General features: G+C 36.4%; 1 protein-coding gene across 1 annotated transcript in view; it reads right to left on the bottom strand.

The window, feature by feature from the left end:
- Window positions 1-24,808, bottom strand: part of EPHA6 (EPH receptor A6) — a 975,318-nt gene that overhangs the window by 882,345 nt on the left and 68,165 nt on the right. The window contains exon 2 of the mRNA XM_069550620.1: window positions 13,156-13,220. Within this exon, the coding sequence (XP_069406721.1) occupies window positions 13,156-13,220 (65 nt within the window). The remainder of the gene's footprint in view (window positions 1-13,155; window positions 13,221-24,808) is intronic.

Below are 24,808 nucleotides of genomic sequence, written 5' to 3'. Positions count from 1 at the left end.
AGGGCTCAGTGGTAAAGAATCCACCTACCAGTGCAGGAGATGCAGGTTTGATCCCTGAGTGGGAAAGATCCTTTGGGGGAAAGAAATGGCAACCCACTCCAGTATTCTTGCCTCAGAAATTACATGGAGGGAGAAGCCTGGTGGGCTACAGTCAACAGGGTTACAAAAGAGTCAAACAAGAATTAGCAACTAAACAACATTTATCTAATTGTGTTATCTAATGTCTATAACATTTCTAATATACTTATTTTGATAAGGGAGTTTTGGATTTGGGGTTGGACTACACTATATTTTATGGGCATCTGGCCCCATCATTTCAGTTCAGTTCAGTCACTCAGTTGTGTCCAACTCTTTGCGACCCCATGAATCGCAGCACACCAGGCCTCCCTGTCCATCACCAACTCCTGGAGTTCACTCAGATTCATGTCCATCGAGTCAGTGATGCCATCCAGCCAGCTCATCCTCTGTCATCCCCTTTTCCTCCTGCCCACAATCCCTCCCAGCATCAGAGTCTTTACCAATGAGTCAACTCTTCGCATGAGGTGGCCAAAGTACTGGAGTTTCAGCTTTAGCATCATTCCTTCCAAAGAAATCTCAGGGCTGATCTCCTTCAGAATGGACTGGTTGGATCTCCATGCAGTCCAAGGGACTCTCAAGAGTCTTCTCCAACACCACAGTCACTTCATGGCAAATAGATGGGAAAACAATGGAAATAATGGCAGACTTTATTTTGAGGGGCTCCAAAATCACTGCAGGTGGTGACTGCAACCATGAAATTAAAAGATGCTTGCTCCTTGGAAGAAAACCTATGATCAACCTAGACAGCATATTAAAAAGCAGAGACATTACTTTGCCAACAAAGGTCTGTCTAGCCAAAGCTATAGTTTTTCCAATAGTCATGTAAGGATGTGAGGGTTGGACTATAAAGAAGCTGAGAACCAAATAATCGATGCTTTTGAACTGTGGTGTTGGAGAAGACTCTTGAGAGTCCCTTGGACCGCAAGGAGATCTAACCAGTCAATCCTAAAGGGAATCAGTCCTGAATACTCATTGGAAAGACTGATGCTGAAGCTGAAACTCCAATACTTTGGCCACTTGATGCAAAGAACTAACTCACTGGAAAAAAAATTCCTGATGCTGGGAAAGATTGAAGGCAGGAGGAGAAGGGGAGGACAAAGGATGAGATGGTTGGATGGCATCACTGACTTGATGGACATGAGTTTGAGCAAGCTCAGGGAGTTGGTGATGGACAAGGAAGCCTTGTGTGCTGCAGTCCATAGGGTTGCAAAGAGTCGGACACAACTGAGTGACTAAACTGAACTCTATATTTTACTCTTTAACTTACAGTCAATAACAAATACATGTAAGATGTAGTTAATAACAATGAAACATGAAAGAATAGTCTCCAAAGAAATATACTAGAGGAATATTTCTTTAGTCCTTTTCTAAGAGAAAAAAAAAGTAAATATAAACATGCACCAAATATTGTTATGCCACCGACTAAATGACTATACTTAATAATTAACCACTTTTAGCTTTGGGATATCCTTTGCCCTTCAAAGATGAGTTAATCTATGTTTTGCTGCGGCTGCTGCTACGTTGCTTCAGTCGTGTTCAACTCTGTGCAACCCCACAGACGGCAGCCTACCAGGCTCCCCCATCCCTGGGATTCTCCAGGCGAAAACACTGGAGTGGGTTGCCATTTCCTTCTCCAACGCATGAAAGTGAAAAGTGAAAGGGAAGTCGCTCAGTCATGTCTGGCCCTTAGTGACCCCATGGCAGCCTACCAGGCTCCTCCATCCATGGGATTTTCCAGGCAAGAGTACTGGAGTGGGGTGCCATTGCCTTCTCTGAATCTATGTTTTAGCACTTTCCAATAACCACATATCTTCCGACACAAAATCTGTATCATTGTAATAACACTATAACTAGGTTAAGACTGCACTTGAGTAAATGTATAGATTATTTTACATTCCCCATAGCACCAATGACAATGTTGAAAATCAATTCATGGTACACTGAATGGCTAACAATCCTGGCTTTGAGACTAAGTGATCCTGGTTTTAGTACCAGCTAAATGTCACTAGACACTTGGGCAGGTGATATAACTTTTCTCAGGTTCAGTTTTTTTTTTCATTTGTAAAATGGTGTTAATAATACTTCACATATATATTATTTGGATTAAATGAAAAATATATAAATGCTTAAGTACAGTTCTTAGTGTGGACTCATGACAATAATTTGAATGTTTTGGGGGAGGATTTTATCAGGTCTCCTATGAAGTCAAGATATGTGGAGTTAAATTTTGACACGCTCTTGGGTATGTCATGATCTGCTATTCAAACTGCATCACGAGAAACTCCGAAGTCCTGCTTTATTAATAGAATAACAGTAGTAATGTTATGCAATCAAAGGCATATAAGCTTGATTCATTTTTAGATTAAATGGAGTTAAAAATAAAATCATCTACTACCAGTAGTGATTGAAGTGACGAGAAAGTGAAAAATTCAGAAAGTTCTTTGTATAAAACCAGAAGGCAGAAAAATTAAGCATAATCATAATTTGTGAAACTCTATAAACAAAGGTTTCAGCCACTTCTAACTATACAATATGGATAATAGTTGAAAATATAAATTAATCCCTTTGAAATATATCAGATCATTTGGCTCTCCTTAACAAGGCCTGCCCTGAGGAGAAAGTACTTTACCAGGGCCCTAACTGCCTGCTGGGATCTGGCATTTTAACAGAGTCTAACCTACTCGAGGAAAGGAAAATATCCAGCTCCAAACAGTTCCAGACTTCTGTGTAGGGGAGGGAGAAACCCAACTTTAGCTCCCTCTAGCCATCCTGTCCACTTAATGAGGGAAAAGAAAATTGAGAAGCCTTGGTAAACTTCATAGTCCAGCAGTACAGGCTCACCAAAAAGACTTAGACTTAATTATAGGACTATACTTTCCTTTTCCCCACACATTACCACTACTCTACTAAAGGCCTAGTTACCTTAATTCCCTTTACCCAGATATCATGTCCACCTTTTAATTAAAATTTAAAAGACGTACTGACAGAAAAAAAATCACTGTTTAAAGAGAAAAAACATCAGAACCAGAGTCAGGCATGGCACGAATGTTCAAATTATCAGACCAGGAATTATTAAAATCTATGGTTAATATGCTAAGGGCTTTAGCGGTAACTTAGACAACAGGAAAGAAAAGAGGGATAATGTAATAAGCAAAGAGATGGAAATCCTAAGAACAAATCAAACAGTAATGGTAATGATCAAGAACAATATAATGGAAAATGAAGAATGCCTCTAAGTGGCTCATTAGCAGACTGGGAATAACTGAGGCAAGAATCTCTGAGTGCCAGGCTAGGACAATGGAAACTTTTGAACTGAAAAGCAATTTCTTTCAAATATGAAACAATATGATTGAAATTAGTTTGATAGACATTTAGAAAAGTACCATATACATTCTTAAGTTTCTCAGAGAAAAAAACTATTTAGGTATCAGTTTTGAGAAGAGTAACTGACATCCATTTTTAACATTAAATTATCACTAAAGCTTACATTCTCAGAATTCAAACACATACATGTAGTTTTGGATAATTTAAATGTAATATAAAATGTACAAAAAATGCAGCACTAAAATCAGGTACTATAATAAATTGGTTCTTCCTATATGAAATGCATAAATTAACTAGTAGGTATTCTATTCTCTATTGCCAACACATTCTACTTTGAGTTTTCAACTTAGGAACAATGATATTAGAAAATAATAGGATCTGATATATGGGATAAACTATCTTTTTACACAGTTTAATTGTAATATAAGCCTCTTTTATTATAAAAATCATTAATTTTTTTCAATATATGAATCATTAGTAATTGAAATACTAGGTTTACTCATAGCTTTCATCTAGGCGTGAATGACTTATCCCTATTTTCCTATCTCAGAGTAAATGTAACAGATTTAATACTATATTTAACAGATAAGATCACATATCTTCCATGGCCTTACATTATTCAAACCCTAATCATCATCTATGTCACGCGTGTATGAAATACATACAATATACATTTTAAACCAATGTTTGGCATCTGAGAAAGTTTTCCAATCTCTGTCATAGTCAATATAAAATGCAGCTTACTATCCAATAGCACTGTTTCTTCCTACTAACATTCAGTTTTCTCTTAAAACTTTGTTAAAGCTTACTTTACTGTTGAAAGGAAAACTGCATTTTGAATACTGAAGTGCATAAATCTGTGTCCATTCAGCCTTGTTAACTAAATCTGATCTATACGTATACAGTAGTAACCAAAAGAGGAGAGTGGGGAAAAAATCCAGAACAAGCAAATACTTCACTTCCTTACTAAAAATATTACTATAAATAAAAATAAGTGGTGAAAATATTTCCGGTGAGTCAACAGAATGCTTAAAAATCTATTTTTTCCATCCACATTACGTATATATAATCTTAGGCTTAAATTGTATACTATTTTATGGAATTATATTATAAAATACTATGCTTTAACTATCAGGTTTTATTAAGTATGTATACCTTTAATAGCCATAATGTGGCTACCCAAAAACATTACCTTTTCAATTACAGTATTAAAACAAAAAAGCCACATGGCTATTAAAGTTTGAAAAGTGAAGTCGCTCAGTCGTGTCGGACTCTTTGTGACCCCATGGACTATAGCCCACCAGGCTCCTCCATCCATGGGATTCTCCAGGCAAGAATACTGGAGTGGGTTGCCATTTCCTTCTCCAGCGGATCTTCCCAACCCAGGGATCGAACTTAGGTCTCCTGCATTGAAGGCAGATGCTTTAATCTCTGAGCCACCAGGGAAGCCCATTAAAGTTTAAGAAGTATCAAACATAACGACTAAGTCTCAAGGAAAACAATATAAGGTTTTAATCATGAAAGCCTTTTTATTTTTCTGGTTAATAGCAGTTACTTTTTATTAATAAGAGTTAATATTGAGACAAGATGCCCCAATATGACAAACTCCTACTGTTGTGTGGCACTGAACAGAGACTGATATATAAAGGGTATTAAGGATTTTAATGTCAAACTTAACTAAAATACCCTCTTATTGTATTCCTTTTCATCTATGGGTTTGTTAAAAATAAATTGAGTAAATAAAAGCATCAAAGAAAAGGAGTAAACCTGAGAGTTAATGTGTCAAGAAAATTTATATAATTTTATTTCATACATTTTCAGATTATGAGAACTCACGAGATACATATTTTTTTTGAGATACATATTTTTTAATTGCTTATTTTGTACAAAGGTATTGCATGAGCTATGTCTTTTGTGTTTCTTTTCTCTCATTAGCATTTAAACAACATGAATTCTTAAAAACGATTTGTCTCCCTCTCAGGAGACTTTCAAAATTGAAATAGCTTCTTCAGTTTTGCACATAGTAAAATTTGGTATTAACCAGTTATTAGTTACTAATAGAAAGTAGAAACTCCAAGGCATCTGCCTACACTTAATATTTCTGAAAACACTTTGATTGTATTCAGGTAACTTCTATGGTGCTGCACAAAATTTTTTACTCATGTAGCATTCTTTCACTGATTATCATGGCACTCTGTAAGCTACTCTAAGAGATCATCATTTTACCATCTTACTGTAGTATACTGACAGACAAAGAATAGAAAGGACATTTACAGGATAAAATTATTAACAGATTTTAATTATGTAGATATAAAACACTTAACATCAGACAGTGACAGAACAGTGTTAAGAACCATAACCACTGGTTCCCCAATTCACTGATGTATTCATTCTTTTCTAAAACCAAGCTCTATTCTCTATATAAGTTCAGTTCAGTTCAATCACTCAGTTGTGTCCAACTCTTTGCAACCCCATGAATCGCAGCACGCCAGGCCTCCCTGTCCATCACCAACTCCTGGAGTTCACTCAGACTTACGTCCATCGAGTCAGTGATGCCATCCAGCCATCTCATCCTCTGTCGTCCCCTTCTCCTCTTGCCCCCAATCCCTCCCAGCATCAGAGTCTTTTCCAATGAGTCAACTCTTCGCAAGAGGTGGCCAAAGTACTGGAGTTTCAGCTTTAGCATCATTCCTTTCAAAGGAATCCCAGGGCTGATCTCCTTCAGAATGGACTGGTTGGATCTCCTTGCAGTCCAAGGGACTCTCACGAGTCTTCTCCAACACCACAGTTCAAAAGCATCAATTCTTCGGCGCTCAGCTTTCTTCACAGTCCAACTCTCACACCCATACAGGACCACAGGAAAAACCATAGCCTCGACTAGACGGACCTTAGTTGGCAAAGTAATGTCTCTGCTTTTCAATATGCTATCTAGTTTGGTCATAACTTTTCTTACAAGGAGTAAGCGTGTCTTAATTTCATGGCTGTAGTCACCATCTGCAGTGATTTTGGAGCCCAAAATGAGAAAGTCTGACACTGTTTCCACTGTTTCCCCATCTATTTCCCATAAAGTGATGGGACCGAATGCCATGATCTTCATTTTCTGAATGTTGAGCTTTAGGCCAACTTTTTCACTCTCCTCTTTCACTTTCATCAAGAGGCTTTTTAGTTCCTCTTCCCTTTCTGCCAAAAGGGTGATGTCATCTGCATACCTGAGGTGATTGATATTTTTCCCAGCAATCTTGATTCCAGCTTGTGCTTCTTCCAGCCCAGGGTTTCTCATGATGTACTCTGCATATAAGTTAAATAAGCTGGGTGACAATATACAGCCTTGATGTACTCCTTTTCCTAATTGGAACCAGTCTGTTGTTCCATATCCAGTTCTAATTGTTGCTTCCTGACCTGCATACAGATTTCTCAAGAGGCAGGTCACATGGTCTGGTATTCCCATCTCTCTCAGAATTTTCCACAGTTTATTGTGATCCACACAGTCAAAGGCTTCGGCATAGTCAATAAAGCAGAAGCAGATGTTTTTCTGGAACTCTCTTCCTTTTTCCATGATCCAGCAGATGTAGGCAATTTGATCTCTGGTTCCTCTGCCTTTTCTAAAACCAGCTTGAACATCTGGAAGTTTACAGTTCACGTATTGCTGAAGCCTGGCTTGGAGAATTTTGAGCATTACTTTACTAGCATGTGAGATGAGTGCAATTGTGCGGTAGTTTGGGCCATCTTTGGCATTGCCTTTCTTTGGGACTGGAATGAAAACTGACCTTTTCCAGTCCTGAGGCCACTGCTGAGTTTTCCAAATTTGTTGGCATATTGAGTGCAGCACTTTCACAGCATCATCTTTCAGGATTTGAAATACCTCCACTGGAATCCCATCACCTCCACTAGCTTTGTTCGTAGTGATGCTTTCTAAGGCCCACTTGACTTCACATTCCAGGATGTCTGTCTCTAGAGGAGTGATCACACCATCGTGATTATCCGGGTCATGAACATCTTTTTTGTACAGTTCTTCTGTGTATTCTTGCCACCTCTTCCTAATATCTTCTGCTTCTGTTAGGTCCATACCATTTCTGTCCTTTATCGAGCCCATCTTTGCATGAAATGTTCACCTGGTATCTCCAATTTTCTTGAAGAGATCTCTAGTCTTTCCCATTCTATCTAACTACAATTATTCAATTTTACTCTGTTCTCAACATATCAATGAAGTCTATATTTTGAACATTATTTCCTGACAATTTTTACTTCCAAGTATTCATATTATTGTCTTAAAAGAAAGCTTAAATAATTTTTGACTGTTCAAGAGAATTCAGAAAGCTTCTACTTTTATTTCTACTTACTGGGGTTGAGATACACAATATAGAAATCAATTCAGACACTGAAAGTCAAAGTCTTCTATGATATAGCTAGACGGATAGTACATTCTTGGGAAACATTTTTTATTGCCAATGATGGAGAGACTATTTAAATATACTTAAATACACAGAATGTGGAAATACACTGAATAAGAACAGGACTCAATAAAGAAGTATGAAGATTACAAGTACTATACATGAACTTAGGTTCTCAAATCCCTGATCCCAAACAGCCTGGGACATGCTACTCTGATTTCACAGAATTACAAAGTACAGAAGTGGAAAGGATATTTAGGAGTGCCTGATTCACCCCCTTTCCTTTTATCATGAGGCTTTTGATTTCAGAATTTGAGAGTATTCAGGATCACATGGTGCAAGATGGCAACTAGAACTTAGATCCCTTGGCTCCTAGCTGAATGCAGCTTATCCTGGCTGTAAATTAAAATGGTAATATTTCCACAGCATTACTAGAATTCTGGGGATTGCTTTCTAAACCAGTTTATAAGTGACAGAGGCAACCTGTCACACTGCTTCATATTGTCATTTTATATTTTAGAAAGCTTATGTAAATGGCTTCCCTGGTAGCTCAGCTGGTAAAGAATCCACTTGCAATGCAGGAGACTCCATTTGGATCCCTGGGTCTGGAAGATCCCCTGGATAAGGGATAGGCAACTCACTCCAGTATTCTTGGGCTTTCCTTGTAGCTCAGCTGGTAGAGAGTCCACCCACAATGGGGGAGACCTGGGTTTGTTACCTGGGTTCAGAAGATGCCCTGGAGAAGTGAACTACCCACTCCAGTATTCTGGCCTGGAGAATTCCATGGGCTGTATAGTCCATGGGGTGGCAAAAAGTCAGACAAGACTAAGTAGCTTTCACTCACTATCCACCACGTCTCTTTCCTTCAGCCACACAAAATATTCTTAACATTTCTAAAATCTAATGCACACATTTAAGAATAGTGTGCCTGTCTTCAAGTCATTCTCTTTTCCTAAAAGGTGCTTCTACCATCTCTTCCAGCCCACCTATGATTCCTTCAATGTATAAGAAAGGGCTGATATGTTACTGATATGTTCCTTCCTACAACCAATTTTTCTTGACCAGAATTCATTCCTCCCTTTATTGTTTTTTCACAAAACAATACTGAGAATTACCTGAAGATACTCTCATTGGCATTAAGACTGTGAAGACATTATTTCTAAACTTCAAAAGAGTACCTAACACCCAGAAAGTAAAATAGCAACTTGTTAAATGGAATTCAGGACATGACTTTTTTAAAAGTATATTTCAATATTGGCAAAAATGAGTTGATAAGCATTTCAGAATAAATATATTTTCTTTTCATTTTTGAAAGCCTAATGAATCATTTGCTTGAGATTACTCATCTATTTTTCATATTTGCTAACCAATGGTGCTGAAGTTTTATTCAAATAACCTGAAATGGTTTTCTTTACAGGTACAAAATGAATGCCTACTATTGTAACTACATCAGTCAGTATGTTACTATGGGTAGAAAGGGCATTTTAAGTTAAAAAAATAAAAGAATAAAAAATAAAACCAATATGAGATAATTTACTGTCACATATTTTATATGATTTCAAAAATATTTCTTAATATGAAGAAAATCTTATCAATTTAAAAGTTATTCCTAGGAAATACTTTATTCAGAAAAACACCAGATATGCTTTATGTCAAAAGATTGTCAAATACATCATCTAGTTGTCTTTACATATTTGTAAAACCAACTTAAGTAGTATCTCTGAGAAAAGGCAACTTTAGTTAAAATGGCCATTCAAATTACCATGGCTCAAAGTTTTTCCATCCTTTCTGCTTATCTCGTCACTTGTTTTAACCTATAAATAGCACCAAGTAAAGCTCTATTCATGCAGAATGCCCAGCTGGATGACACACAAGCTGGAATCAAGATTGCCAGGAGAAATATCAATAACCTCAGATACACAGGTGACAACACCCTAATGGCAGAAAGTGAAGAACTAAAGAGCCTCTTGATGAAAGTGAAAGAGTGAAAAATTTGGCTTAAAACTCAACATTCAGAAAACTAAGATCATGGCATCTGGTCCCATCACTTCCTGGCAAATGGATGGGGAAACAATGGAAACAGTCAGAAACTTTATTTTGGGGGGCTCCAATATCACTGCAGATGGTGACTGCAGCCATGAAATTAGGACATTTTTCTTTGGAGGAAAAGTTTTGACCAAGCTAGACAGAATATTAAAAAGCAGATATATTACTTTGCCAACAAAGGCCCATCTAGTCAAAGCTATGGTTCTTCCAGTAGTCATGTATGTATGTGAGAGTTGGACTATAAAGAAGGCTGAGTGCTGAAGAAGTGATGCTTTTGAACTGTGGTATTGGAGAAGACTCTTGAGAATCCCTTAGACTGCACAGAGATCAAACCAGTCAGTCCTAAAGGAAATCGGTCCTGAATAGTCATTGGAAGACTGATGCTGAAGCTGAAACTCCAATATTTTGGCCACCTGATGTGAAGAACCAACTCACTGGAAAAGACCCTGATGCTGGGAAAGACTGAAGGCAGGAGGACAAGGGGACAACAGATGATGAGATGGTTGGATGGCATCACCAAAGTGATGGACATGAGTTTTAGCAAGCTCCAGGAGTTGGGGATGGACAAGGGAAGCCTGGCATGCTGTAGTCCATGGGGTTGCAGAGAGTCGGACACGACTGATCGACTGAACTGAAAGCTCTATTCTTGTCAGTAACCTATTCTCTTCATTAAAAGAGAAACTTAAGTTGTGTATTCTTTAAAATTTACTAATGTCATCTATCCATTTTACTATTTCCCTTGATTCACCTTATTTTATCTAATTCATGAAGCTGCATCCATATCTCTTACAAATATTTCCATGTGCTCCAATTTCCCAATGTCCTACCACTGACATTGTCTATATATGCATTATTATCTGGATGATAATCTAAAGGTAATATAGACTATCCCATCAATGATATCCCAGGGTAATTGAGTATTCAGGTTGCTTTTTAATGTCTGAATCCTTGTATTACTTTCCCTCTGTAGTCTATATGTATTGGTCATTGCCCTTTATCTTTACTTGGCAGAATCTTAAATAAAAAGCACTGAGCTGTGAAATGACCACAGATACATGTGAAGATTAAAATATGTTTGGCTTAGAAATTTTGCTGAATTACTTCCTCGCTCTGTGATCATGTAGAAGTTATTTAAAGTACCTCAGGTTCACATCTTTCAATAGAGAAAATTTATGCTTGATTTCTAGGACTCATGTGAGTAAAGTGCTTTGAACAAAGCCTAGCATGTGGTAAATGCTCAATGAATTTTTAACCATCTTTTCCTTTGCTACCTTATTCTATCATATTTATTTTCTACTGTAGTTTCCTTTCCTTCTTCTTTCTCTCTTTTCCTGCTCATTCTTGGTTGGTGCCCAAAATGCACATTTCAGTTTAACAGTAAGTTTATCAAGGGGATAAAAAAATCTGAATCAATTATGCAATTTGCACACATAAGTAACTGGCTTTTTATAGTTTCCAATCCTCCTCTGTTTGCAGGGCCATCATAAGTATACAGGCACTAGAGTCAGAAATAATGCAGCATGTATTGAAGCACATCACTCACTACCTGGCCTATAAATTCTTGGTATCTTTTGTTCCTTATTCTCCTTAATACTGGGTTTCTCCCACAGGGAAATGGAACTAAGACAAACTTCATAGGGCCATTGTGAAAAATAAAAGGATATAAAATTCTCAGAGCAGTGTCTGGCAAATAGAAAACTATGAAATAAACATAATTTTTCAGACAACTCTGTCCTCTCTTTATATAATAAACCAGACATTGAAAAATTCCCAATTCATAACACCTATGACAAGTCATTATAAGAACGATAGTAGTGAGTTTATTTGTAACTCTGTAAGTCCCTATGTCTCCTGGTTACCAGTTTGCATTAAGAAAGGCAGCCCTGTGATCAAGCCAAACACAATCACCAGAGCAGGGGCACAACTTCTACTGTTCCTTATATGATTCTTTGGCTATGATTACATAAAATCAGTGATAGTATGACAGCTAACATTGTTTGTCCTTTTATTCAGAAAATGAAAAAGTGGGGCTTATAGACTACTTAATCATTTGTCTTTATAAGTTACTTCATCTACTGAGAAAAAGATATATATCTTGGAAAGATATTCTGGAAAAGAAGCTTTATTCACTTCAAAGTAACTGTGATTAATATAACATACTAACTACATTCAATGAATACTGATGTATATTCATTTTAATGAAAATAAGATAATGAAGGTACAAGCATAATCTTAGTTTAAAAGATACATTCTCAGAAATGGCTTGACAATAACTCTATTAAAACTTTAGAAACAATAAAATCACAGGCTATAAACAAACAAATCTAAAGAAACAAAAAACCTGTTAAACAAAGAAAGATCAAACTCTTACAGGAATTTTTATTTGAAAATAAAAATTTAATGAATGACTGTTGAATAACTCCTGACATAAAGGTCAAACTCAAATAGCATTATTTTAATGATTCTAAAAACAAAACAATTTTGGGTCAACTTCCCCTTTCAGATTTAAATTTGTAAATATAACAGAAAAAAGCAATGTAGAATAGTAGCAGGGAGAATGTCATGAATGAGAAAAATACAGTTTCTAAGAAAAGGAAGAAAAGCTAATCCAAGTATATCTAGAAACAACTGACTGCCTCCATTGTTGCAAACAGACAAAATCAAGGTAAAAAGCATCACAAATCACCCTTTTATTTTAGCTTGAAATAAAAAATGTAGAAATAAACTGAATGTGAAAATGAGGCAAAATATATCAAAACATGTAAAAAGTCTAGTACAACCATAGCTAAAATGATGTCAATACCCGCAAAACTGCACTTAGTAAATTATACATCCTTATAAGCCTTTCAAAAGCAACTATACTCTGCTAACAAAAATCCAACCATAATGTATCTTTTTGAAAAGTTCAAAAGATATACACTACTTTAGAAGACTCATACTTCCTAATGAACACCAAATGATATCTGTAAAATTGATTATGGTATGATAATCTAAAGTTGTTTATATACAAATATTCAATGAGTTTACCAAATTTAACATATACACAGAAAACATTTATTTTTAAAGAAAATATTTATATGGGCACTATTGTAATACTACTATATATAAACAATATATTAAAGAACAGTGACTAATTTAGAAGAAAGCATTTTTATATATCATTCCATTGATTACCAGTTCTAATTGTATTTTAATCTTTTCCATAGGATTTAAGTTTTATGCTAAAATTCATACTTAAAACACTGAACAATTTTAACTATTATAATACACCCTAAAACCCAGCAGAATAACAATTTTGAAAGATATTTAAACTTACCCCATTTAATGGATATGTTTTCCATCCTAGCTCTCCCAGCACAGTTGTTGTATCAAGCAACACAACTGGAATCAAATAAACAACAAAAAAATTTCTTGCATGAACTTCTTAATTGATGTAAATAGAAACTAGTTATTTAAATCACTATCAACTACCTTTACGATTATTCCTTGCATTAGCTTTAATAAGTTGCATGACTTACATAAAATTATTTATAAATACTAAAGCTTAATATATAATAATATTGAAAGTGAAAGTCACTCACTTGTGTCTGACTCTTTGCGACCCCAGGGACTATACAGTCCATGGAATTCTCCAGGCCAGAATACTGGAGTGGGTAGCTGTTCCCTTCTCCAGGGGATCTTTCCAACCCAGGGATCAAACCCAGGTCTCCCACATTGCTGGCGGATTCTTTACCAGCTGAGCCACAAGGCAAATATAAAATGAATGTGGTAGTTACATATTAATTTTAAAATAAGAAACGTGTTTAATAGCACTAAATGAAATGGAATAACAGAACTAACACAGTCATCTTTAGTAAAAATGATAAATGTTGGAAGAGGTAAGCAAGAATACAACCAACAGATGACCCATAAGCAGGACCTTACCAATGGATGGGAGGCTCTTGAGCTCCTCGCCTGTCCTTAGAATGTACACTCTGCCTATCATTCCCACAGCAGTAGCTGTTCTAAGGGCAGAGCCTTGAGAGGGTAAGGTGCTGCTGAAACCATCTGTATTGTGCATATGACTAAACCCTGTTGAGACCTCTAGGACTCTGGTGGTCAAGTGCAGAGGCCTACTTGTTTGGCAGCTGCATAAGACAAGTCTTGTACATATAAGACTACTTATTAAACCTGTCACCTACCAATCTGGAGTGATCTGCTCCTTCCTTTGCTCTGTCCTTGCCCCATGTGAGTATGGGGCCACTTTGCAGACCAACAGTGAAATGACTACCTTTGCTTTCCCTCTCATTTATAAAAATAGTCTTTTTTTTTTTTTTACCATACTAAAGAAAGAAAAATTTTAAAGCAGGTCTGTATATTTTCTTTCTGTGTTTTCTTCTATATGACTGGCAACTCATTTTGAATAAACATATCTTTAAAGCATGGATTACATTTTTATTGTATGTGCTAGTATACTTACTGCTAAAGGAAGTAAGAGCCAAAACAAAAAACATATACCTTTTTCCCTGACCAAAAGTAACTCATAATCTGGTTGGGAAGACATAAAAACAAATAATCAGGACATATTCCCTTAAATTCTAAAATTGTAGACTACACAATAGCTTAACAATTAAATCAGGCTAACGCTGAATGGATATGAGAGTTGGGCCTTAAAGAAGGTTGAGCACCCAAGAATTGATGCTTTCAAACTGTGGTGCTGGAGAAGACCCTTGAGAGTCACTTGGACTGCATGGAGATCAAACCAATGAATCCTAAAGGAAGTCAACTCTGAATATTCATTGAAAGGACTGGTGCTAAAGCTGAAGGTCCAGTACTTTGGCCACTTGATGCAAAGAACTGATTCACTGGAAAAGACACTGATGCTGGGAAAGAGTGAAGGCGAGAGGAGAAAGGGACAACCGAGGATGAGATGGTTGGATGGCATCATCAATACAATAGATACGAGTTTGAGCAAACTTTGGGAGATAGTGAAGGACAGGGAAGCCTGGAATGCTGCAGTCCATGGGGTTTCAGAGTCAGACATGACTTAGCAGCTGAATAACAACAACAAAAAGCCTGCCGTGGAGGTCTGAGATGATTTCATAAAGGAAATGCAATTTGGTCTAGGCTATGACGAAGGGGTCTTTAATCACATGTGCTGATAAACATTTATTTTAGAATACCTTCTATAAAGTCACTGAGATATAACTAAATTAGTTCTCAGTTGCTGGAGTGGGAAGTAGGAGTGGAAAATATTTAGGGGAATTAAGAGGACAGAAATGATCTAGAAAGATAAGTGGAGATCAACTGGGAAGTATTTTGGTAGTGTTTCCACCAAGTTAATGTGTTCAGTTCAGTCGCTCAGTTGTGTCCGACTCTTTGAGGCCCCATGGAGTACAGCACGCCAGGCTTCCCTGTCCATCACCAACACTTGGAGCTTGCTTAAATTTATGTCCATCGAGTCAGTAATACCATCCAACCACCTCATCCCCTGTTGTCCCCTTCTCCTCCTGCCTTCAGTCTTTCCCAGCATCAGGGTCTTTTCCAATGAGTCAGTTCTTCACATCACATGGCCAAAGCATTGGGAGTTTCAGCTTCACATACAACCCATATTTTTAACTTCTATCACCAAATCCCCAGTAAGGTCATGGACCAAACAGTAAGAAACAGTGCTTTGGTATCCCAAGTTTTATTTTATCTAGCTAAGAAAGTGGAGGGTTTTTGGTTGTTTAAAAAAGTGCCATTGGAAATGTGTTATTTGCCATCTGTTGTTTGATGTTTATGGTAAGGATTTCTGTGATTTTATTTTTTATTTGAATGACTGTATACTTTATTGATTTTTAGTATGAAATCCTGCTTAAAGTTCTGGGATAAACTCTACATGCTCATTGAGGATATTTTTCCAATATATTCACTAAGCATATATTTGTAAAACTGAGCTTCAATCATTTAATTAATTTTAATTATGCAAAATTCTCAAATACTTTAAAATGCGGAGAAAAAAGTACAATGAACTCTCATTGTATTAATTACCCTGCCTCAATTGTTACAAACCTATAGCCAATCTTATTTCATCTACACTTGCATACCTACTCTTACTGCAAGATTTCTTTGAAGCAAATTCTAGTAATCATCTAATTTCATCTGTAAAAATTTCAGTATGTATATCTAAGATAAAGATTCCTCTTAATATAACTATAATATCTCAATCCATTACTATAAATAGTATGTATTAATTAATATCATCAAATATCCAGTCAGTGTTCAATATTCCTATGGTCTCAACTTATTTTAACAGAAAATCAAGATTTAAATAAGTCCATACATTACAATGAGGTCTTGTTCTCTTCATTTTTTAAAAAATTTTATAGGCCCTCACTTTTTCCTTTTTTTAAGTTAGGTTCACTGAGGTATGATTTACTTACAATAAAATTCAGCCTATTTAAATGAGCATTTCTAGGAATTGTGACAAACTCCGATATCATAAAACTACCACTACAATCAAGCTATAGAATATTTCCATCACCACCAAAACTTCCCATGTGATCCTTTATGGTAAATCCAGTTCCCTCAATAATCCCCAGAAACCATTAATCTGACTTCTGTCCCTTGATTTTCACTTTCCCAGAATGGTGAATGACTGAAATCATACATAGGATGAAATCATATGATGTGTTTTGAGCCTGCTTTCTTTCACTCAGCATAACACATTTGAGATTCATTTACGTCGCTGTGTGTATCAGTATATAGAACTGAACACTCAGTCCCTTTTTATTGCTGAAAAGTATTATATAGAATGGAATTCCCTAGCTGATGAATTTTCATGTACAGATTTTTTTTTTCATATTTCTTTTCTTTTTTTTTATTTTTAGTTTTTTATTTTTTACATTTTAAAATCTTTAATTCTTACATGCATTCCCAAACATGAATCCCCCTCCCACCTCCCTCCCCATAACATCTTTCTGGGTCATCCCCATGCACCAGCCCCAAGCATGCTGCATCCTGCGTCAGACATAGACTGGCGATTCAATTCACATGATAGTATACATGTTAGAATGTCATTCTCCCAAATCATCCCACCCTCTCCCTCTCCCTCTGAGTCCAAAAGTCCGTTATACACATCTGTGTCTCTTTCCCTGTCTTGCATACAGGGTCGTCATTGCCATCTTCCTAAATTCCATATATATGTGTTAGTATACTGTATTGGTGTTTTTCTTTCTGGCTTACTTCACTCTGTATAATCGGCTCCAGTTTCATCCATCTCATCAGAACTGATTCAAATGAATTCTTTTTAACGGCTGAGTAATACTCCATTGTGTATATGTACCACAGCTTTCTTATCCATTCATCTGCTGATGGACATCTAGGTTGTTTCCATGTCCTGGCTATTATAAACAGTGCTGCGATGAACATTGGGGTACATGTGTCTCTTTCAATTCTGGTTTCCTCGGTGTGTATGCCCAGAAGTGGGATTGCTGGGTCATAAGGGAGTTCTATTTGCAATTTTTTAAGGAATCTCCACACTGTTCTCCATAGTGGCTGTACTAGTTTGCATTCCCACCAACAGTGTAGGAGGGTTCCCTTTTCTCCACACCCTCTCCAGCATTTATTGCTTGCAGATTTTTGGATCGCAGCCATTCTGACTGGTGTGAAGTGGTACCTCATTGTGGTTTTGATTTGCATTTCTCTAATAATGAGTGATGTTGAGCATCTTTTCATGTGTTTGTTAGCCATCCGTATGTCTTCTTTGGAGAAATGTCTATTTAGTTCTTTGGCCCATTTTTTGATAGGGTCGTTTATTTTTCTGGAGTTGAGCTGCAGAAGTTGCTTGTATATTTTTGAGATTAGTTGTTTGTCAGTTGCTTCATTAGCTATTATTTTCTCCCATTCAGAAGGCTGTCTTTTCACCTTGCTTATATTTTCCTTTGTTGTGACTTCAGGCTCTACTACAAAGCCACAGTCATCAAGACAGTATGGTACTGGCACAAAGACAGACATATAGATCAATGGAACAAAATAGAAAGCCCAGAGATAAATCCACACACATATGGACACCTTATCTTTGACAAAGGAGGCAAGAATATACAATGGAGTAAAGACAATCTCTTTAACAAGTGGTGCTGGGAAAACTGGTCAACCACTTGTAAAAGAATGAAACTAGATCACTTTCTAACACCGCACACAAAAATAAACTCAAAATGGATTAAAGATCTAAATGTAAGATCAGAAACTATAAAACTCCTAGAGGAGAACATAGGCAAAACACTCTCAGACATAAATCACAGCAGGATCCTCTATGATCCACCTCCCAGAATGCTGGAAATAAAAGCAAAAATAAACAAATGGGATCTAATTAAAATTAAAAGCATGTACAGATTTTTATACAAACCAAAGTTTTCATTTCTCCATTGTAAATATCAATTACTGAATTACATAAAGAATGTTTATTTTTAAAGAAACCATCAAACTGGTTTCCCAAATGGCTGTGTAGTTTTACATTCCCTTTAGTAGAATGTATGATTTTCCAATTGTTCTACATCTTTACCAGAACTTGGTACTGTTCAGTTTTCTTTTTTTTTTTTTTTTTAAGGCATTCTAACAGATGTACAATAGTATCTCATTGCTGTTTTAACTAGCCAGTTATTTTTTCACTACATGAAATAAAATTTACTAGAAAAAAATTTGACCCACAAAAGTAGTTTATCACACAGTCTAGATTTTCCCTTTTGTGAGAAATCACTGAACATACTTCCCCATTTTCTTTAAATTGGTAGATATATTAAGTGGCTTGACCAGATCAAGGTTCCATTTATTTTTTATGTTTTTTTAAATTAGTTCATTGGTGGTGTTTCATAGTCCTTATACCAAATCAAGGAATATATCAGTGTTTACTAGGGGCATGTAAAAAGGACTCAAGAACCAACTGGCTTAAACTTCCACTGGCTAAAAATAGATAATTTGAACATACACAAGATTAATGACTATAAGGGACTAAAACACTTCAAATATGCTTAAATCCATGCATTAATAATGATAAAATATACCTATTAATATATTTTGCAGTACACTAGGAAGCCATTATTTTAAAAACTGGTAAAAAATCTGAAAAGCATAAAATACTTATTTTGTTTTTAATATATGAACTATTTATAAATAAATAGTTAATGAAGGAACATTCATCATATTGAAATATTTGAGTTAATAAATGAAGAAGGAATGACCAAATTAGGCTACAACACTTTCTGTCCTTAATGAATTAATATATTTAGCTAATGACTTCCAATGCTGCTAATATCATGTAAAGAGATAAAAAAAAAAAACACATAAAGGGCTAGAGCTTTTAAAAAGGCTTTCTTTATAGCTTCATTTACACCATATTAACATATAATTCTAACAAGCCTACAAGTAAAAGAAAGTACAAATGCATACATACACACACACACATAAACACACATATGCAAATTCACAAAGTGGTACTTGATGGCATTCGGGTTCATTCAGTATAAAAATAATAATCTCACATATTAGAGAAAAAAGCTGATGTCATAATAAATATTCAAACTCAAAGCTTAAGTTATCAAATGAACATAATTTTATTTTTGGTATACACATGTTGTTTCTGCTGCTAAGTCGCTTCAGTCATGTCTGACTCTGTGCGACCCCATAGATGGCAGCCCACCAGGCTCCCCCGTCCCTGGGATTCTCCAGGTAAGAACACTGGAGTGTGTTGTCATTTCCTTCTCCAAGTCAGTGGTAAAGAATCCACCTGCCAATACAGGAGACACAAGTTCAGTCCCTGGGTTGGGAAGATCCTCTGGAGAAGGAAGTGGCAACCCACTCCTGTATTCTTGCCTGGGAAATTCCACAGATGGAGGACACTAGCAGACTAATCCATGGGGTCACAAAAGAGTCACACACAATTTAGCGAATAAACAACAATATACTATAGAAAAGAACTCAGAAATGTGTAATAGCAGAATCTACTTTGGGGCACTCAATAATTTAATGTTACTCATTTAACACATTTATATTTTGGAATACATCATTCATGTCTAACTCTTTGTGACCGCATAGATTGGAACCTAGCAGGCTCCTCTGTCCATGGGATTTTCCAGGCAAGAATACTCGAGTGAGTTGCCATTTCTTACTCTAGGGGATCTTGCATGGATTGAACCTGTGTCTCGTGTCCTGTGTTGCAGAAGATTCTCTTTTTAATATAAATTTATTTATATTAAAAATAAGGAGGTTAATTACTTTACAATATTGTATTGGTTTTGCCATATATCAATATGTATCCACCACAGGTATACACGTGTTCCCCATTCTGAACCCCCCTCCCTCCTCCCTCCCCATACCATCCCTCTGGGTCATATCAGTGCACCAGGCCCAAGCGTCCAGTATCATGCATTGAACCTGGACTGGTGACTTGTTTCATATATGATAGTATACATGTTTCAATGCCATTCTCCCAAATCATCCCACCCTTTCCCTCTCCTACAGAGTCCAAAGACTGTTCTATACATCTGTGTCTCTTTTGCTGTCTCGCATACAGGGTTATCATTACCATCTTTCTGAATTCCATATATATGCGTTAGTATACTGTATTGGTGTTTTTCTTTCTGGCTTACTTCACTCTGTATAATTGGTTCCAGTTTTATCCACATCATTAGAACTGATTCAAATGTATTCTTTTTAATGGCTGAGTAATAATCCATTGTGTATATGTACCACAGCTTTCTTATCCATTCATCTGCTGATGGACATCTAGGTTGCTTCCATATCCTGGCTATTATAAACAGTGCTGCAGTGAACATTGGGGTACATGTGTCTCTTTCAATTCTGGTTTCTTCTGTGTGTATGCCCAGCAGTGGCATACACTGCTGGGTTTGCTGGGTCATAAGGCAGTTCTATTTCCAGTTTTTCCACTAAGCCATTCGGAAGTTCATTCTTTCCCTGCTGCTGCTGCTGCTTAGTTGCTTCCATCTGACTCTGTGCGACCCCATAGATGGCAGCCCACCAGGCTCCCCCGTCCCTGGGATTTTCCAGGCAAGAGTATTGGAGTGGGGTGCCATCGCCTTCTCCGCATTTTTCCCCTAGCAGGCTGAGTAAGTAATGATATTAAATCAGTCAGATAGGCTTCCCAGTTGGTGCTAGTGATAAAGAACCTGCCTCCTACTGCAGGAGACATAAGAGACATGGGTTTCATCCCTGGGTCAAGATGATCCTCTGGAGAACAGCATGGTAACCCACTCCAGTATTCTTGCCTCGAAAATCCCATGAACAGAAGAGCCTGGTAGGCTCCAGTCCATGGGGATGCAGAGAGTTAGATACGGCTGAAGTGACATAGCACACATACATATAGGAAGGATGGTTTATGTTTCCTTCTTCATGGAATCTCACACTGCCCTATATTTTCTTTTTTCTTTCTTTTTTTTTTTTAAATGCTCAAGTTACAGGTGAGAAAACTAAGGCTCAGAGAGCTTACATATTTTCCCTAGGATCACAAAGTGATTCCAACCAAGGAGATTCAAGCTAGAATAAGGAAGAAAGTAAGAAAGTCACTCAGTCGTGTCCGACTCTTTGCGACCCCATGGACTACACAGTCCATAGAATTCTCCAGGCCATAATACTGGAGTGGTTAGCTGTTCCCTTCTCCAGGGTATCTTCCCAGTGCAGGGATCAAACCCAAGTCACCTGCATTGTGGGTGGATTCTTTACCAGCTGAGCCACAAGTGAAGCTCAAGGATACTGGAGTGGTTAGCCTATCCCTTCTCCAGCGGATCTTCCCCACCCAGGAATCAAACCAGGATCTCCTGCATTACAGGCAGATTCTTGACCAGACCAACTAAGCTATCAGGGAAGCCGATGCTAGACTACTCCTTTAAAAATGTATAGTGTTTTCTTACTTCCTTTTAAGTTTGAATATAAAACTTCATAATTTGTTTTTCTCTTTTTATTTTTGGAGATGCAGAGAAAAATCATTTACTTTCCTGATTCCAAATCTAGATAAGTTTATATCCTACTTTTCTCATCAATGGGTTCTACAGAAGCTTTATTGGTATCATGACATTTAAATCAGGGAGTTTATTAGAGTACAGAGTATAAAACTCCCTAATATTGAAGTCTATCAGTGAAGATTTCTTTTTCATAGACTGTCAAAATAATTAATTGATTAACTGAGGTAATTATTTTTTAAAATATATTTGGGCTGCTCAATTCTTAAAATATTTATAATTTGTAAACTGAAATACAGTCATTTCAAAATAAACAACAACAAAAAAGAAAATCTAAATATCTACAACAGTGAAGATCCTTAAGAGCACCTTTTTTGTTTATTAGTAGCTTCATGAAACAAGATTTACATGACTGCTTTATCTTCCTCATTAAACTGCAGTCATACCTTCTAAAAATTCATAAGAACAGCAAAATTTCAAATTTGCATTCCTGACAGGTGAAGGATGCATTAATATCAAAATAAAACTAAGGATTTAGTTTTATTTTTAACACCATTACATGTGACATATGTTTAAATTTTATCAGTTGCTTCATAGACAAAAACTCCACAAACTCAGATTTTTCAGGCATACTAATTACATTGGACCCAGCAAGGTGAGAGCTCCTCCTGCTGGCTTTAAATGAAAGAAAAACTCCAATACAGTATACTAACACATATATGTGGAATTTAGAAAGATGGTAACAATAACCCTGTATGCGAGACAGCAAAAGAGACACAGATGTATAGAACAGACTTTTGGACTCTGTGGGAGAGGGAGAGGGTGGGATGATTTGGGAGAATGGCATTGAAACATATATAATATCATGTAAGAAATGAATCGCCAGTCTAGGTTTGATGCAGAATACAGGATGCTTGGGGCTGGTGCACTGGGATGACCCAGAGAGATGGTATGGGGAGGGAAGTGGGAGGGGGGTTCAGGATTGGGAACTCATGTACACCTGTGGTGAATTCATGTTGATGTATGGCAAAACCAATATAGTATTGTAAAGTAAAATAAAGTTAAAAAAAAAGTTATCTAGTCCCTGCTGCTGCTGCTAAGTTGCTTCAGTCATGTCTGACTCTGTGAGACCCCATAGACAGCAGCTCACTAGGCTCCACCGTCCCTGGGATTCTCCAGGCAAGAACACTGCAGTGGGTTGCCATTTCCTTCTCCAATGCATGAAAGTGAAAAGAGAAAGTGAAGTCACTCAGTCAAAAGAGTCGTGTCCAGCTCTTTGTGAACCCATGGACTGCAGCCTACCAGGCTCTTCTGTCCATTGGATTTTCCAGGCAAGAGTACTGGAGTGGGTTGCCACTGCCTTCTCCAATCTAGTTCCTACTAGAGTACAAGAATACTGTAAACTGAGAGAGAAAAAGAATACCATCTCAATATTAATTTCAGTAAAACTCAATACTCTATTATTTTTAATTTATTATTAAGATTTTAAATATGGTAAGATTAACACCAGTGATTTTTTTAGGGGTTACACATGAAAATATAATTATTTATTCATATCATAATAAATGAGAAATTGGATAAACTAACAATACATAAAAGTAGTAGGTTGATGGTATCAAACTAAAGTTTTAAAATGTTTATATCATTTTATAAGCAACATAATACATAGAATAGGTTAAACTATGCACAATTTCCCTATCAACTTTCAGAAATAAATCTCTAGCATATCTTTCTCTGAAAATATCTCTTAATTTATTAGTGCTCCATTTACTCATTCTTTGGAAGTTATAAGAAAATGTTATTGTAGTTAAAAGAAGATATCAAATGACAAAGACAAGTTGATAGCACTGGATTACATGTGAGCGTAATAAGCACCCAACATTAAGAAGCTCAATGTTAATTTCTTTCCATTGGATAATTTATTGAATCTTTATATTCCTTTCACTAAATTTAAGATATATTAATTTAAAAACATTTAGAAAGATGGTAACGATGACCCTATATGCGAGACAGCAAAAGAGACACAGATGTAAAGAACAGTCCTTTGGACTCTATGGGAAAAGGTGTGGGTGGGATGATTTGAGAGAATAGCATTGAAACATGTATATTATCATATGGGAAACAGATTGCCAGTCCAGGTTTGATGCATGATACAGGGTGCTCGGGGCTGGTGCACTGGGATGACCCTGAGGGATGGGATGAGGAGAGAGGTGGGAGGGGGGTTCAGGATGGGGAGAACATGTATACCCATGGCTGAGTCATGTCAATGTATGGCAAAAACCACTACAATATTGTAATCAGCCTCCAGTTAAAATAAATAAATTAATTTTAAAAGCTATTTTTTAAAAAACAATTAGCATATAGGTATACAGTATATAATAGAAGATCATCTTCATTCCAACTGCACTGTAAAAAATGAAGAGATTTTATTTAATATAGTATTTTGAAAAAAATTAAACAATAAGAGATCAATCAACCCACTAAGAAAGTAGTTATTCTTTTAGGATAGTTTTACTATAAAAATTCAAGTTAATGGCATGTGAATCGAGTCCAAAGATTTATCAGTATTTTTAAACATTCAGACAGCTGTAAACACTGGTTTAGAATTTTCTCCAACAGACTTCTTACAAAGACCCAGAAAGATAAAGTCACTTAGTAACAAGTTAGTAGAGATTTTAGTTAGTTCCATGTTCCATTGACTGTAACACACTTACCACCTTCCATAACATAGGTAAAATAAGGGAACACTTCTGACATCATGACCAGATATAAAACAATCACAGAATAATTTGAATTAAAGGCACAGATACATAAGCATGTAGGGATCTATATTTATTAATATCCACGTATCTATAAACAGCAGTAGTCTACTTCAATATCAACCTGCCTAAATCCTATTTTACACTGGCATTTAGGTTACCATATTAACTAATGTTTTGACATAACTGCATGTGTTTGATTGGCAAAAATCCCATTTTAACTTTCAGATACTATGGGTTTTTACCCTCATAGAGAGTTAGAATCAATATTTAATTT

Source organism: Ovis canadensis, chromosome 1, assembly GCF_042477335.2.
Source record: "Ovis canadensis isolate MfBH-ARS-UI-01 breed Bighorn chromosome 1, ARS-UI_OviCan_v2, whole genome shotgun sequence".
Classification (NCBI taxonomy): Eukaryota; Metazoa; Chordata; class Mammalia; order Artiodactyla; family Bovidae; genus Ovis; species Ovis canadensis.
This window is presented reverse-complemented; position numbering and strand designations above follow the sequence as displayed.